The sequence below is a fragment of the Odontesthes bonariensis genome, chromosome 7 (assembly GCF_027942865.1).
Source record: "Odontesthes bonariensis isolate fOdoBon6 chromosome 7, fOdoBon6.hap1, whole genome shotgun sequence".
NCBI lineage: Eukaryota > Metazoa > Chordata > Actinopteri > Atheriniformes > Atherinopsidae > Odontesthes > Odontesthes bonariensis.
Genome location: NC_134512.1, coordinates 9,981,638 through 9,997,357, shown reverse-complemented (window position 1 = coordinate 9,997,357; position 15,720 = coordinate 9,981,638). Strand labels below are relative to the sequence as shown.

At 40.1% G+C, this 15,720-nt stretch overlaps 1 protein-coding gene across 1 annotated transcript in view; it reads left to right on the top strand.

The window, feature by feature from the left end:
• The window catches only part of tmtc2b (transmembrane O-mannosyltransferase targeting cadherins 2b), an 85,382-nt gene that overhangs the window by 47,136 nt on the left and 22,526 nt on the right, over positions 1 to 15,720 (top strand). The window contains exons 3-5 of the mRNA XM_075469392.1: positions 10,548 to 11,394; positions 12,970 to 13,084; positions 13,373 to 13,458. Of these exons, the coding sequence (XP_075325507.1) occupies positions 10,548 to 11,394; positions 12,970 to 13,084; positions 13,373 to 13,458 (1,048 nt within the window). The remainder of the gene's footprint in view (positions 1 to 10,547; positions 11,395 to 12,969; positions 13,085 to 13,372; positions 13,459 to 15,720) is intronic.

Below are 15,720 nucleotides of genomic sequence, written 5' to 3'. Positions count from 1 at the left end.
AAAGAGCAAATCAAATGAAAGAATTGAAAATCATTTCTGCTGCTACATACATCTGAAGACAGAGAATAGTCCAATCTGTTAACTAAATGGGGCCCATCAGAATCCCCTTGTGCATGCCCATACAAAGGAACCACCCCTACATTTTTTTTTTTGAGAAGTCCTATCATCAGCGTGGGCGTTCCCAGCATAGAAGAAAATAATTGAAGAGAAACAGCACATTTGCTAAAAGGGATGAGGCAAAAATGTGTTAAAAGGGTGATGTAGAGGGTGATGTAGAGGGGTATTTTTGGAGGGGGCAGCCAAGGGACACAGAGATAAAGAGAGTCTGCTGTAGATATTCTCAGGAGGTAGCTTCTGTATGAAGAGCTTCTGTCAGATGGTCTGTTGCACCTCATGGGCCACAAGCAACTGAATGCTCTACTTTAAATAACACAATCAAGCAATGGACCCACATATCAAAGTGTTGTATATTTCATGATGGCAATCGGTTGTGGAGGTTCTTCTTTATGGCCACAGATTGCCTAGTTGTATTGTTTAATGTGTCCGTTCTTACTCTTAGCTCTGACTTTGTTCATTATGTTTGTGTGTTGGTTTGTTGCTTATTTGTTTGTCAGCAGGATTACTTGAAAAGTAATGGAACGATTTGCACCATAGTTTTGCTAGAGGAGAGACATGGCCGAACTGGGCAGTGATAAACATTGATCCAGACACAGATATTGGACTACTCTTAATTAAATACGAGTTAGACTGCAGCTGAAGGGTCGCTTAGGTTGCATCGTGTCACACTCTCTTCCTTGCTTAAGATGCTGAGGCAACATATTGTTATATCAGTGAAAACAAAGATTATCAAAGTTATTGAATTAATTGCCTAACGTACACCAGATAAAACTCTAAACAAAATCATATCGCCTGTTTCCATCAGTTTGTGACTGCTATTCTCCTGGGAAAAGATGGCAAAAAAGTCAGATAAAAAAGTCCAAATTGCAAAAACAAAAAACTTTGCAGAGTATCAGCGGACCTGCACACCACGAACAGGAGAGTCATAGGGATCCATGACAGATGAGAATTATTTTTGGAACTCAGTACAGAGTAACAAAGAAGGTATATGTTACTCCTCTAAAATTTTGAAATTATTTGAAGTGTACTCTCTCTGACAAGTGAACAAAGAAAACATACCCAGAGTAGATCAGATCCTCCATTTTACTTTTAAACTACTCCAAGACACAGTTCCACTCAGTCTATCTCTTTTTCCCTCATTTTTTATTATTCATATCATTTCTGAGACTCTCCATGTTACTTTAGATCTGCTGTTACCCTCTCAGATTACATGCTCGGCTGGCATTTAAAAAAAGTGATTCACGAGCAGCCGAGGAGTTCTCTTGCAGTGCACTGACTTTTAGTACCTTTTGCGGTCAAGCACAAGCAAATTTTTGGAAATTGTAATGCTGCCAAGTATTTTTCTGTGGCTGTTTTCCCCTTATTTCTGCTTACACTTTACCCTGCTGCCCCCCCCCCCCCCTATTCTTTTTTTATTTACCTGCTGGGTTGCAGTTTTTGTCCTTAAACATTTAGTTAATTTCGTGGACTAAATTGTCTCTGGCCCACGCCCAGTTCTAATTTCTCCACTGTGACACATTGGAATGATTTTCGCAGCGGTAAAGCAAAGCCACACAGGACAATCTACCAGTTGTAAACAAAGATGTAGATTGAGAATCCTTGTTAAAGGATCTTATAAGTAAAAATCCTGTTGTATTAGGACACACAATGATTGTATCTCTTTATTCTGTGTGATCAAAGCTTTGTTCTGTTAATCTTTTCTAGACACTTAAAGTTATTGATGTATTATTTATACAAATGTAAATCTGCAGTGAATCTAATCTAATTAAAAAATGTTAATCAAAAAGTTTTATACAGCAAAATGAGACACACAGGTGCCCCATTTCTGTGTGGGCACATCTGGTGATTCTTCTCTGAATCCCCAGGCTGATTGGTAATCTCGGGGCATGCTGCTGTAGAATTGAGTTATTATTCCTTTGTGTGAAGTCAAGCCAGCATGTGGAGACTTAAAGAACAATGTCTGGCATGCCCACAATATACATATGACATCTCAGTTTTTGTTTTTGATCTCACACTTTTTTCTCGGTTTTTCTGTAAATTATCAAATTTTTTTTTTTGCTCGAGCTCCTCCTCACGAAGCTTCACCCATGCTCGTTAGTAGCTAGTATAAACAGCATGAAATGGTACGCTGTAACACACCAGAGATCTATTTTCAAAAAGTAGCTTAGGGAGAAAAATGCAATTAGAGCAGTTTTCTATATAAAGAATCTGACTTCCCTCTGACAGTCCATCTGCTTAGCTACAGTACAGCTTTGTGTTCTGTACTGTAAGAACTCACCGCCTCCCAAAACTCAGCAGCACAATGACTTTTACCTCTGAAATGCATGGCTGGAAACCCATGCATGAGCAAGACAAATCCAGTTTGCAGACAACTGGATTCTTTTGGTTTCTTTCCTGTTTATTTCTTGTGAGTCCACAAGCAGCGTGGATCGCAAAATACTTTGATTCCACCAAAAATTCTTCCCCTCTCCTTCAAGTTTGAATCAGCATCTTGTCACAGCAAATTTGCAGGAGTGGTCACACAGTCTGGTTGGCCCTCACAGTACAAATAAATATGAGAAACGAAACACCAGAAATAAGGAACATTAGGTTTATTTTTCAAACCATTACTGTGGTTTCACTTGGTAAATATCTCCTCTGAAATGTTAAGGGTTTGGGGTGACTTTGGTTTTCCATTGTCATTATATTGTTATTGTTTGGTCCATTTGACCCATTTGGTTTTTCAGAATGTGACTATAGTTTGGACTTGGAACTAATGAAGATAGATTTAGTGTTGTGTGTTATTTTTAATGCGTTTCAGTTGGTGAACATTGATATTTGGATTTGTTGTAATCCTTGTGACCCAGGAGACACATTTTTTAAAACCTCAGAGGAGCAATTTATCCAGTTTGTCGTGTTGAAATTCGTCTCATGCACCACATGCCTTGACTTTTGGAAATTTGAGTTTCTCTCAGAATTTGGCAAAGTGGAGGGTTTTTTCCATTGATTACCTGATGCTGTTCTTTTTCTCAGGCCTCACTCCATCTTTTCTTTGCCTACCTATAACACATTTCTCCTTTAACGCTCCTTTCTCCCCTCCAGAGACATCCTCTAGCCCAGCATAGATGTGTCTTACTTTCCTGTGCCTTTATAGATCTAAAGATGTCTAATTGCAACAGATAACTATTATGGTTCTTCTGATTATGGCACATATATGAGGAAAACCTCTTCTGACTACTAAATTAAAGTCATCTGGCTTAGTCATACAAAAGAGGGCATTTTGTATAACCAGCACTCATCTGAAATGAGTGTGTTTCAAGACTTTGAACTTCAGTGAAGCAGTGAGGCGAGCAGGAATGTTGAGTGATGGTTTTGAAAGAAATGAATCCCATGTTGGTTCACTGATTATGGTTAATAAAAGCTGACCAAAAATTGCATGAACTGGCATGTTCCACAGCGTCTTGGTCGGAAATTTTCTTGCTCAAATTTATTTGCTTTCTTCATGTACATTTAAATGTCTGCTCTTCTTTTCCACATACGGTCTTATGAGATAGGCAGTAGTACTTAAAAAAACCCTTTTTCCAAATTTAGCCTATCTGTATCAGTTTATCTAAATAGACTTCCTACAATGATGTGCATTTCCCTCCTTTGATGTCTATCTCTTTACCACTTTCTCTTGCCTCCTTTGTGGTCTCATATGTCTCTGTCACTAAGAACTAGACGTGTTTTCAATTTATCTTTTAATGTTTCTCAATCATTAAAACAGTGTTTTTATCTCCAAAAACTTTCAGCTCATTACTGGCATTCTTTTTGAGGCGGATCTGCACTCTTTTTTGTGCTATGGCATATCCACCAACCAGTAAGGGTGACTCTGATGGGTTCATATGGGTCAAGAGCTTTATTCATGAACAATTTGAGGAGGGTCTGCTGTGAGATTTGACTTCATAGTTATTCCTCTATTTGGCCCTCCACCTAGTAGTGGTTCTTTTGACTATAGGTATACAGCAATAAGAGAGCAGCTATAGCTATATATTAGTCTGACTACGTCATACTCACGATTCTAGTCAGAATGTGAGTCTGATACCGCTGGATAGAGATTTGAGTATGGGGCGTGTTTCAACCGAACCAGGAGAAAAAATGCCTCTTCGCTCAATTGGATAGACCTACAACCAATCAGAGCAACGTATAATGTGACGTAGATTAAGCGACACACACTTGTTGTAGGAAGGACGGCAAAAACATCTTTTCTATCGATAAAAGCCTTTATCGCGTTCTTCTGTTCGTCTTTCAAAATGAATGCAATGTGGAGATCCTGTAGAACAGACTCGATGGCAGAATCTACACACCCTAGCTCTCCAGCGGCAGCCATGTTTGTTTCAAACGAATTCAAACCAAGCGCTCTTTAGTGACGTAGTCGAATATGTCCCTGTTGATCATCTGTCCATCATCGTGTAAAGCCTGCCCTGGCAATCTGATTGGGTCGACTGTCGCGATGTTGAGCATAGAGATTTCCCAACTGAGCAGAGCCAGACCGGACTTCCCGACCAAAAATTGTATGAGCCGGGCTAAGTTCGGCTGGCACCCAGGCTAGCTATCTATAGCCATCAATTCGAAACTGTTCACAGTATCCATGTAGCTAATCTTTTGGAACTGTGCTTATTGAAAGTGCCTTATGATTTACAGTTTGCTGTAGCATCAGTATCGCACTATTGTGTAATGTATGTATTGCAATTTGTTTAAATGCCTAGGATCTTTTTGAGTGTTAATTCATTCTAGCTTCTCGTTTATCAAACTCTTTCTTATGTGCTTCCATGGATGTTTAAAAAAAAAAAAAACATTGAAAATTATGTTTTGTTTATCTGTTGTGTTCATCCCAACAGACAAAGAAAAACACCACAAAAAATTGGGATTTAACTCATGTTAGATATTAGTCCCTATAACTTGGTTCAAAAAGTTGTTGCAGCAGTTAAGCTAGCCGAAAATCTGAAAACTGTTTGTCGCACTCTATTAAACCCATTTTGGCTGAAAGTTGTTTTCTCTTATACCTTGGCTATCGGTTACGTGCACATGAAGCCTTTAGGGAACATCAGGGAATTATACACATGCCAGAAACCACCACAAATAATCTCTTGGGAAACTTCAGAGAAATGTGGGCAAAGCTATATAAAGTATAGATACTCTCACGTGAAAAGATGGAAAAATATTAAAAGCTGAAACAGGAGGTTAAAAAAAAAAAACTGCTGCAGAACGTTAAGGCAGCAGTGGTGCCAGTGGTAATCTGAGCTCTCGGGGCTGTGACCCCCAAAGTTGGAGAATAGCTCCAACAAATACCAAAAAACATCATCTGAAGAATAGCTAAGATACTGCGTAGAACCCTAAGGCTCCAAGGCCTCTGTTAGAGGACCCGTGTTTGAAGGGCAACCATCTACATGTGGACAAGATGGGAGTTTTTCTCCTTCTGTAACAATACGTTGCCTTTATGCTGGGTCTTAAGGGAGTATTGGTATATTGAGGCATCTAGTGTAGTCTGCATGTGACATAAAGTAAGATATAATAATCTGAGCTACATTTTCCTAAAAACAGTCTCTGCACTACTCAACTCAACCCATGAAATAAGCCATAAAACCAAATGCAACAGCTCAAATACTGTGCGTGATAGCAAATAGTGAGTCCCTATTTACATTTCCTTATCAGACACCAGCTGTTGCTGATCCACAACATGTTTTTGGGAAGTGAATAAGTAGGCTTTTATCTTGTTTTGTGTGCTAATAATCTGGTTCTACACCCAAAGGTTCTTTAATGTCTCAAAGGATCACAACAGCTGTCACAGATAAGAAGGAGAGGAGAAAGATGGTGAATTTGTGGTTCAAGTTTGAATAGTTGCAGTAAAGAATCAAGGACATAAGGAAACTTTAAATCCATCCATCAAACCTGAAGAGAGATTTATGCAGGCTTTCAAGGGAATCTGGTGTGCTTAACAAATGGGAATTTTTTGTGTGTGTATGTGTGTCTGTGTGCAAAGGCTTTGAAGGTGGTAATGCTCTGTGATTGGTACCCTGAGCTCATTTTCACTTCCATTACAAGTCTATCAGTGTAAGGCAGGATCTTGATGAAAGGCCCCTCTGCAGACAATTGATCTCAGTAATGATAAAGACGAGGGGATAGGTCAGACGTGTCACTTCTTTCACAGGATTTTTCTCTCAGGTGCTCGCTGGAGTGTGAGCCAGTTATGGTCCTGCACTTGGACGAGCTTGTTAGACGTGTTGTTGATGGATTATTCTTAGAAAGGGCATTTGAAAAATTGCACATGTATGGTGCTCACCAGCCAATTACATCAAAACAGTGTGCATCTTGAAAGCTTTCTCCAAACTAATTACAATTTCCTTTGAGCTCTTTCCACTCTATTTTTTCTACAAAAGAAATAAATAGATAAAAAAAAAAACTTTTTAGATTATGTTTTCTTCTCACTGAAATTAATCAAACCAAAGTGCAGAGTAAAAAAAGGCAGCCACAGCGCAGCCAGGATTCCCTTAATTGGCCTGTTTTGTATTTCATCTCTAAGGATATTTATTTGCACATGCCTACCTTAAAAAAAACTAAATTGTTTCATTTCAAACTTGATTGGGCCTGAAACACAAAAGAGACGGTGGGGGGGGGGGGGGGAGAAACACTGCCCTCATGCCTCCTACGGGGTTGTGCTAAACCACTTATTTCAAACTAAACTAGATTATTGACAAAAGACACAGAACTGGAAAGCTTATGTTTTTCTGAACAATAGAGCTCCAGCACCCAGGGAGCTATTGGCCAGCTGGTAATTGAATTCATGCTTCTGAATAGTAGACATTTTAACCGGAGGCATGGTTTGGAGGATGCGTGTTTGTTTATTCAAGAAATAATAGACATGAGGCGCATGTTGTCCCACTGCATTATGTCCACCAGAACATCTACTGAACATTTGCTTGCTGCCCATATACTGTAATTATTCATTCTGTTTTATTATTTATTTGTTTATTTTTTATGCATGAGTTTATATACGAGTGTAGGCCATGAGGAGGAACATTAAGACGATACGTGTACTGAAGAGAACTCGAAGGATAATTGTATGTTTTCGGTATTGCCCTTAGACAATCCTGCATAGAAAAAGGGAAATGTACAGCGCAAGAATGTAAATGAAACACCCCCCCAGCCCACAGTCTTGACATATGGATGTGGTTAAGGTGGTGTTGTACGAGTGTGTGCTGAGTCTGGGAAGAGTCAAGATGACATATCTGTTTGTCATCGTGCCAGGTATGAATGAGTATGTTTGGGAGCAGTTCCACCAGTAGCAGCACTCTCAGCATCTCAGAGGTGTAAACACACACACAAATGAAATGCACATGCCAAATCACTGCCCTTTGCACCATGTTCTTATCACAGCAGGAGAAAAGTGATTGGTAAAATCAAAGGCACAGCATAAATGAGTCATAAACAATACAGAGGAGGCCAGGGTGCTGTCTGTGTGGAGCCTGGCATTGTGCCCTGCCCATAAGACATCCAGCTTTTAGTGAAATGCTTTCATCAAAAATAAGTCTCTCCTGCAGAGTGTTATAAGCTACAGCCGACGTGGTGTCTTGTAAGCTCTTGTTTTGACTAGGCAGTTGTCTTGAGAGACTGCTGAAGATCCTCGTAAATCTGAGCTGGATATCCCTGAAGCAGTGACTGCGGAGTATTAACACTGCACCCTAAGCCTCTCTCTGGCAAAGTCTCCACATAGAGGCCCCAGTCCTCACAGACCAATTCAGCCTGTTCAATATGAGAAGTGGCCACAGTGCCTCTCAGATCACAAGAATGGATTTAAAGTGTTTATTAAAACCTGGTGAAATTGGAAGAAGATGGTTTACATTCATCCACCCTTCCTTCAAGTTCTTATGGAGTTCTGTTGACAGCTTTTAAATTTGAGCTGTATATGTTGCTCATTTAGAATTTTGTTTGTCAGAAACCAAAATCTTCAGTTTTACCTTCAGTTTTACCTGCATATTATTGGCTTATGCACACATGAAGTCATCAGATTAGGTGGACGCGGAAGCTGATGTGGTTTTTAGAGTGGCCTCAATTACATTATTAATTTCAAACAAGGTAAAGACATAATGAGGAGAAATGGTTTGCAAAGGCTACAAACCAGCCTTCTATTAACGCTGCAGGTTAATGATATTACCATATTATATCCCATTTGTTTAGTCTCCACAAAAAACTTGCACAGAATGCTGTGTTGTGGTTTTCCTGTGCCAAATCTGAGAGCTTACTTAAGCTTTCTGGCTGCTAGCTGCAGTTTCATATTACATCTAACTCTGGGCAAGTATACAAGCAAAGAGGGGGGGAGAATCTCTGTCATCTTATTGCTGATATGTTTAATTTGTTTTGTTCACACCTTTCTTGGTAATCTCACAAACAGCAGGGACATGCTTGCTGCATTCCAGTGTTTCTAAAATCTTATTAAAATTGTGGATAGGCACAGAATTACCCTCTTTTACAGGCAGTGGGACCAATTTATTTCTTCTTGTACAAAGTAAACTCACTTAGACAGATGTTAGCACTTATCACTTTTAGCTTTTGTTAACACTGAAATAATTGGAATTCTTGAAGTGATGGCATGAACTCCATTGTTCTGTAGTGAGTCGCCTAGCTTTGCTGCTCTGGTTTAATGTTGAACTTTCCAAAACACTGTGAGCTTCAAAGATTCACTGTGTTTGGTAACAGTGGTTTATTCATTATGCCCCTACACAGTACCATTATCATATACTCTTAATTTAGTGTCATATAACAGCATTCAATCTTTTTTTTTTCACATTCTATCCTTTCTTCAGCCTACAGTACTTTTTCCCCTTGGATTTCCACAGCAAACTTACCATAATTTTTCCCGCCTTTGCTCAGACTCATGAGAAATGGTGATCTGTAGTGAAATGGTGACCTTTTGTTGCCAGGAGACCGAACAACTTCGTCAGCCATGGCATGTTCTGGCACAGCCCCATGACTGCAGGTCATTGTCAAGTTTCCTTGAAGATTTGGGGACTTGACCTTTCATCTTCTTTATGCTTTGTGGTTTTTTTCCACTATTGTTAGGGAAATTGGATACCAATATTCATCTCAAGAATATCGCACATCTTTTCTTTTGCTGCAGCAACATGATTAGATGAACCTTTCATTCTTCCATGGTCTAATTTCCTGTCGGGCAGCAGATCTTAACATTAGCAGTGATCATTAGCAGTCGCGAGCTGTCCCCGGAGGCTAATGAAGACCTTCTTCATAAATACAATTTGTAAATGACAGCAGACAGGCAACGTAATCAATTGTACACCCCGAAAGCAGTGGTGCCATGATGTTTGTGATCACAGATGACACACAGAGCATAAAGAAAACATGTCTTCTGGGATGAAAATAATGTTGCATTTGACTGCATTGCCTTGGTTTCCCATTTAGATTACATCACAGAAGACATTTAAAATCATAATGCCAGGAGATTTGGATTCCGAATGCTGAGTAAAATGATACAAACAATCTATGTGTTGGCATTCTATACTTTCTTCTTTCATTGTTACATGAAATTCCCCTTTCTGGTGTAGTTCAAAGGCACCATACAAATTAATACTGCATGACATAAATGGACGGTGTTGTGCATTTTTTTGCTGCTGTTTTAAGTTACAATTGCAATATGAACACATTAAGAAAGGTCAGTTTGTTCTAACATTGGAACAGGCTAATGGGGAAATACGTCCAGTCATTTTTCAATGCCCAGCCAAAATTTATTAAACAACCAAACACTCTATAAATATTTCATAAGAATTTCCCATACAACATTTGGAAAAGTGTTGAATATCAGGTCTATGATATGATGAATGGTGTTCATATAGCTGTGTTTGTTTTGATATGTCTTCCGAGGCCATGAAATTGAGAGGAAAAATGATGTGTGAATAGAAAGCTCTGTTGTAAGGTACACTTCATTTTAAACAATCGATGAATTGATTCAGTGTTTATTTCTGGCTTTAATAAAAAAAAGTGTACATGCTGTCTCTTTTTTTTTTTTTTCCTTGGTGTGTTTTAAAAGAGTAATTCTCCCAAAAAAAATGAAAAAGAAGAAAATGGTGCTTTGGTACACATCATGAAGATCACAGCAGCCAAAACTAAAAACAAATGTTTGATTAACTACATGTTCGATCTTCTCAAATTAGTCAATTCTTTGGAAATTCTGGTTGAATCATTCTTGTTCTGCTGTTATGAACAGCTTTACTAATGGGGCCAAAGAGTTATATAACCAGACCAGACATTCATAATTGCCTGTTATGGAAAAACAAAAGTTCAGACAGCATGAATATTACCTCTGCCAATTAAACAGGATTGATGTGATGTAGTTGTTCCTTTTCTTCCTTCCAGATTGTGGGTTTGATCCCCATCTCTATGTTTGCTTTGTCTTACAGAGAAAGAACATCCACCTGCTGCTGAATGTGTTTTTGTTAGCAGCGTGGGGAGTTTTCTTGTTGGCCGGCCGCCTCTACTGGATGGGGAACAAACCGCCAAACTTCTCCAACTCTGACAACCCAGCGGCTGACTCTCCCTCATTACTCACCAGGACTCTAACCTTTTTCTACCTACCTGCCATTAATTTTTGGCTCTTCCTCTGCCCAGATAGGCTCAGTTTTGATTGGTCAATGGATGCCTTGCCTTTAATCAGGACCCTTGCTGACTGGAGGAACTTTTATACTGTAGCCTTCTACCTTGGACTGCTGTCTCTTGCGTGGTTCGCCCTGTGGATGCACCAGACAGCCAGGGGTAAGGAAACCAATGGAAAAGCGCATTTTTACATTAATGGCAGAAATGGGAACAGTAATGGACACAGTTACCATTGTAACAGTCATGAACACATGATTAACTCTCACATGGATTCTCACATTGATAGTGCACAAAATGGCACCAAAAAGCACTATGAGAGCAGGACTCCACTGCCTACCACTGAAAATGTTGTGGTGTTCTCCCTTGGCCTTTTGGCTATCCCTTTTCTACCTGCCACAAACTTGTTTTTCTACGTGGGATTTGTGATAGCAGAGCGAGTACTGTACATCCCTAGTATGGGCTTCTGCCTACTGGTTGCAGTAGGGCTGAGATCCCTGTACGTCCGAGTGCGACGCAGATCGTTCAGGACTTTGTTGTTGTACTGCAGTGCTGTCCTGGTTCTACTTTTTGGCATCAAAACAGTTTTGAGGAACCGGGACTGGCAGAATGAAGAGATGCTCTACAAGTCAGGGATTTATGTCAATCCTGCTAAAGGTAAGCTTCAACTGAGATATCTGCTTTTGTTTTATTATTCTTATTGATATTGTTATTAGTAGTAGCAGCAGTAGTACACTATTTGATTATTTGAATAACTTTACCTTGCCTTTAGGTTTTGAATGTGATCCTATATTTTGTCTGTTTGAATTTTTTTTTAACAAATTCGCCTCGAAATGTCTTCATCATTCAACTCCATCACAGAATAGACAAGCATCCACAAAATCTTTTGCAGAGATGTGGGTTTCGATGGAAGATTTTTGTCATACCCAGTGTGCAGTCTGTTTCATGGCACCACATGCCTTGTCTCATTTGGAAGGGCACCCTTCCATCGCTGACTGGCAACTTCACTCCGTGATGAAATATTCAGAAGCATTCACATTCAAGGTCGTTACACAGATTTCTATCCAAAGTGAAGTTTGTGGAGCTGCTGAGGCGAGACATGGGGAAGGGCCTCACAAAGCAGCAGAGGGACACGTTGAGTTAGCTAATTTCCCTTTCAGATTCTGCGGCAGAGCTGAGGCATGACAGCTGTTTGTTTTGGCAGACCAACACAGTAGAAACAATGTCCCCGCCTCACATTCAATAAAGCTAATATGAGAGTTGAAAAGAGCCCAGCGTCAAATGCACACGCTCCTCGGATTGTTTAAACTGGGAAATTTTAGAACTCACAGTGTGCTAAGAAAGCAGTCACAAGTAAATGCACCATTGAATAATTTTTCTTTTGGCCGTCTTTATTAAAACTAAATACTCTGGTGGGATTCCATGGACTCAGGTTCAGAAAGTATGTTGGTCAAAGGCAGACTGCAATCGTTTGCCCTGTGAACACTTGTCAGCAAAAGAAACATGAGCCTATGATTAGTTGAGATGCTTGTAGCAAAGATATAAAGTTGTATTCATACAAGTCTTATGATGCTTTGTACATTCTTCATTTATGGTTCTGTAAATGTATATTTAAAGATGTTTTTTTTTAGAAATGTGGGCATTTGAATCGTGATCATCATTAGGTCAGTTCAGTTTAGAAGTCACTTAGAAAACAAATTGGAGGTGACATGTTACTAACCATAGAATTATTTTGTTCTGACCATATCTACTTAGATTTTACACCCAATGAATTTGTTTTGTCCGTTCCCTCTGAATGTATTTTCCCGCTCCACAGTCTCTTTACAAATTACATAAAGGCTCCTAGCAACCTTACATCACCTGTCACTTACTGCACTACGCTAACTTTCTTAGTTCCTCAATAGCCCTGCGGTGCTCTTCTTTTCAAACACATTCTCATCGGAAACACTGGCAGTTATGCATAAAGCTCCCCCAGTGCGCCATTTCTCTGTCTGGGAATACCAGCTGCAGCAGAACTGCATCCTCTTTAGAGGTTAAAAGCACTCAACCCGTGTCAGCTTGAGGTTTTGCGTAACAAAAGACAATTATTACTTGGTACAAAAGTGTTATGTCCTGCTGATATAATTCACAAGCTTTTTAAGATTCTGAAAGAAAAACTTGTTAAAGTGGTTTGCCACAATTTCTTTCTGTTTCTTCATCATTTGATTAACATTTCCTTTTGTGACCTGTCAGCATGGGGCAATCTTGGAAATGTCTTGAAGAGCCAGGGAAAGATGGACAAGGCTGAACAGGCTTACAGAAACGCTCTCTATTACCGCAGCAACATGGCTGACATGCTCTATAACCTGTGAGTTTATTTCTGTCATTTTTCTGTGTTGTCTTTGATTTTCTCTGTAAGAATGCAGTTGATTTGCCTCAGATCACTAACAGTAGTATTAAAGATGCTGTTTTAGTCCGGGAGAAAAACACAAACATGAGCCAATACTAACAGCGTGCTCAAATGTCTGTGGTTTGGGAAATCTTGCTCTCACTTTTATCAGCTGCTTGGGTGCTTGTTTAATCCTACTAGCGGCTTTTAACTTCAAACAGACCTTCTCTTGAGCTGTCACACCTGTCATTCTTTTGTCTGCTTCAGGGGTTTGCTGCTACAAGAAAGCAACAAGTTCTCAGAGGCACTCCACTACTATAAGCTGGCCATTGGGAGCCGGCCAACTCTGGCTTGTAAGTACAGCTCTTCTTTTTTTATTGACAATCTCCAGCTCTTGTGGTTTTGGCTGTGCTGTGTCCAGGCAACAGTGAACAAAGGCTGTGGTTATGTGAAGGAAAAGAAATGGATCACAAAGGCCAGCGGGTATACGGCTGAATTAAATATTCAAGCACAGCTGTGTGACTGACTTTCAAAGCCCAGTTATGTCAACTGATCAAACAGATGTATGATGTCATTTCAGACCACACTGCTCCTATTTATTTTATTCTCTCTACTGCCACTATATTGACTTCTTCATTTGACTTTTTATTGTGCCTCATTCTTCTTGTTGTCTCCTCCTTACCATGGGTTCCTCATTGTTTTGCTTCTATGCATTTTCATTGGCCTTACAGTGGCAGTGCAAGAGTCTTTGGGTGGTGCATTGGCTTCACTGCCCTAAAGGCTCTAGCATGGTTGCCGCGTCTGCTCGCGCGAGCGGTGTTGATGACATCACGAGTTCGTGCCCGCCATAGGACCCTATATAGTGGCGCAAGTCGTTGCGCGCCAGTAGTTGCAATTTTCTCCGTCACAGAGGTGGCGCTGCTACGTGAAGGTTACCTCTACTCTACAACCACGAAAGTGGAGAAGAAAACAATGCCGCTGTCAAGAGCAAGAATACTGTAATTAATGATACTGCTGCAGTTTTCGGATCATTTTAATTTTTTAATTCAGTTAAAAGAGGTGAAGGTTTGAAGCCCCCGGCATCAACAGAGTCTCTGCCCTCTTCTTTTCCTTCACGTATCTGTCCCGTAGCTTCTTCCACACATTCTTACAGAACTCTCCCTCTTTCCCCAAAGTTCTGCCCATCTCTGTGCACCAGTTTGGGGAGTTTACGTGCTCCCTGTGCTGTTTCACTGCAGTTTCGTACAGCTGCCTGTACAAACGCACCTCCTCACTGAGCCTGGTCTCACATCGGTCCATCCGGTTCGTTGTGCTCGGCGCCGCCAAGTTACAAAAATCGACTGGTGCACGACAACGCGCTGCGCCGTCTTTTCAAGGGAAGCGCCAGGCCTGAAACGTCATTTTGACGTCACGGTCCACCACCGCCGTGACAGACGCGGCAACCATGCTACCGCCTTTAGTGGCTTTAATGGCTGCACCTGTGAAGGTGTGAATGTGATTAATTCCTTGTGAGGCTTGCTGGAAGATCAAGAGTCTTGCAGCAGCTTTTAGTTCTTTGCTTAGATTTCTTACTTTAACTGTTTAACTATAATAAAACCCTTACTTTTCTTAATACAAATTGAGTTTTCATTTTAAGTGGGGACTCAATGAGCCAGCTTGTAACACAAATTATGAGCTCTTGCAGAATCTTTTGAGCATACAATTTAAAAAAGACTTGAAAGGGATGTGACACTCATGTTAAACTTCCTATACACTGCCATTTTTCTGCACGTTCACTCCCTTGAGCTGTACAAATTGCTGGTGATTGTTCGAGGCATCAGTCAATGACAGATTAAGGGATAAGCTTAAATGTCTTTTCCTGTCTTCCAAGATTAATTATACATCTAATCAAGCTCATGGTTAGACTGGAAAATTCTCATTTAACATGCAATTATCCAATCTGTTATAGCTGATAACAAAGTTAATTAATTACTCTAGGCAGCAGAGGCTTTGAAGCAGGAATGATAATGTGACATTTACAGTATTTCTTCAAGGTTACACTGTCACTCACTGCCTAATTATGAGCTAACCTGAGCAAACCTGAGTCACACTTATATTCAGTACACAGCTTGTTCTGTGATGGGACACCATTGATTGTTTTTTGCATACAGAAATGAGCAGACTGATGAAATTGAAAGAGACTTGCTTTTTTAAATTTTTTCTACCAGGTTTTATTTATCTGTCCTTCATCTACTGCAGATCTTAACATGGAGAAGAATCTCTTGACCATTTTAAAGCAATGTCATGCAGTGAAAATTCCAAAAGCATCGAATATGAGGAACAAGATAGTATTTGCCAAGGGGAAGGGTTGGGTTCCCCAGCCACTTCTTTTCAACTTCATTATATGTGAGCCCTATCTTGAAGAGTCTTTCACATTGATCCACTATATCAAGTTAATTTATTCCAACAACCAGACATGATAGGGAGTTGTTTAGAGAGGAAGGTCCACCGAGACTAATTACTCTTCAACTATGTATTGATCCTAAGATCTTGTCTTTGGCCATTCGAGAAGTTAAAAAAAGGTTTCCCTGTATCCCACAGAATGCACGAGGATGTTAACCCACAGGAAAGCCTGA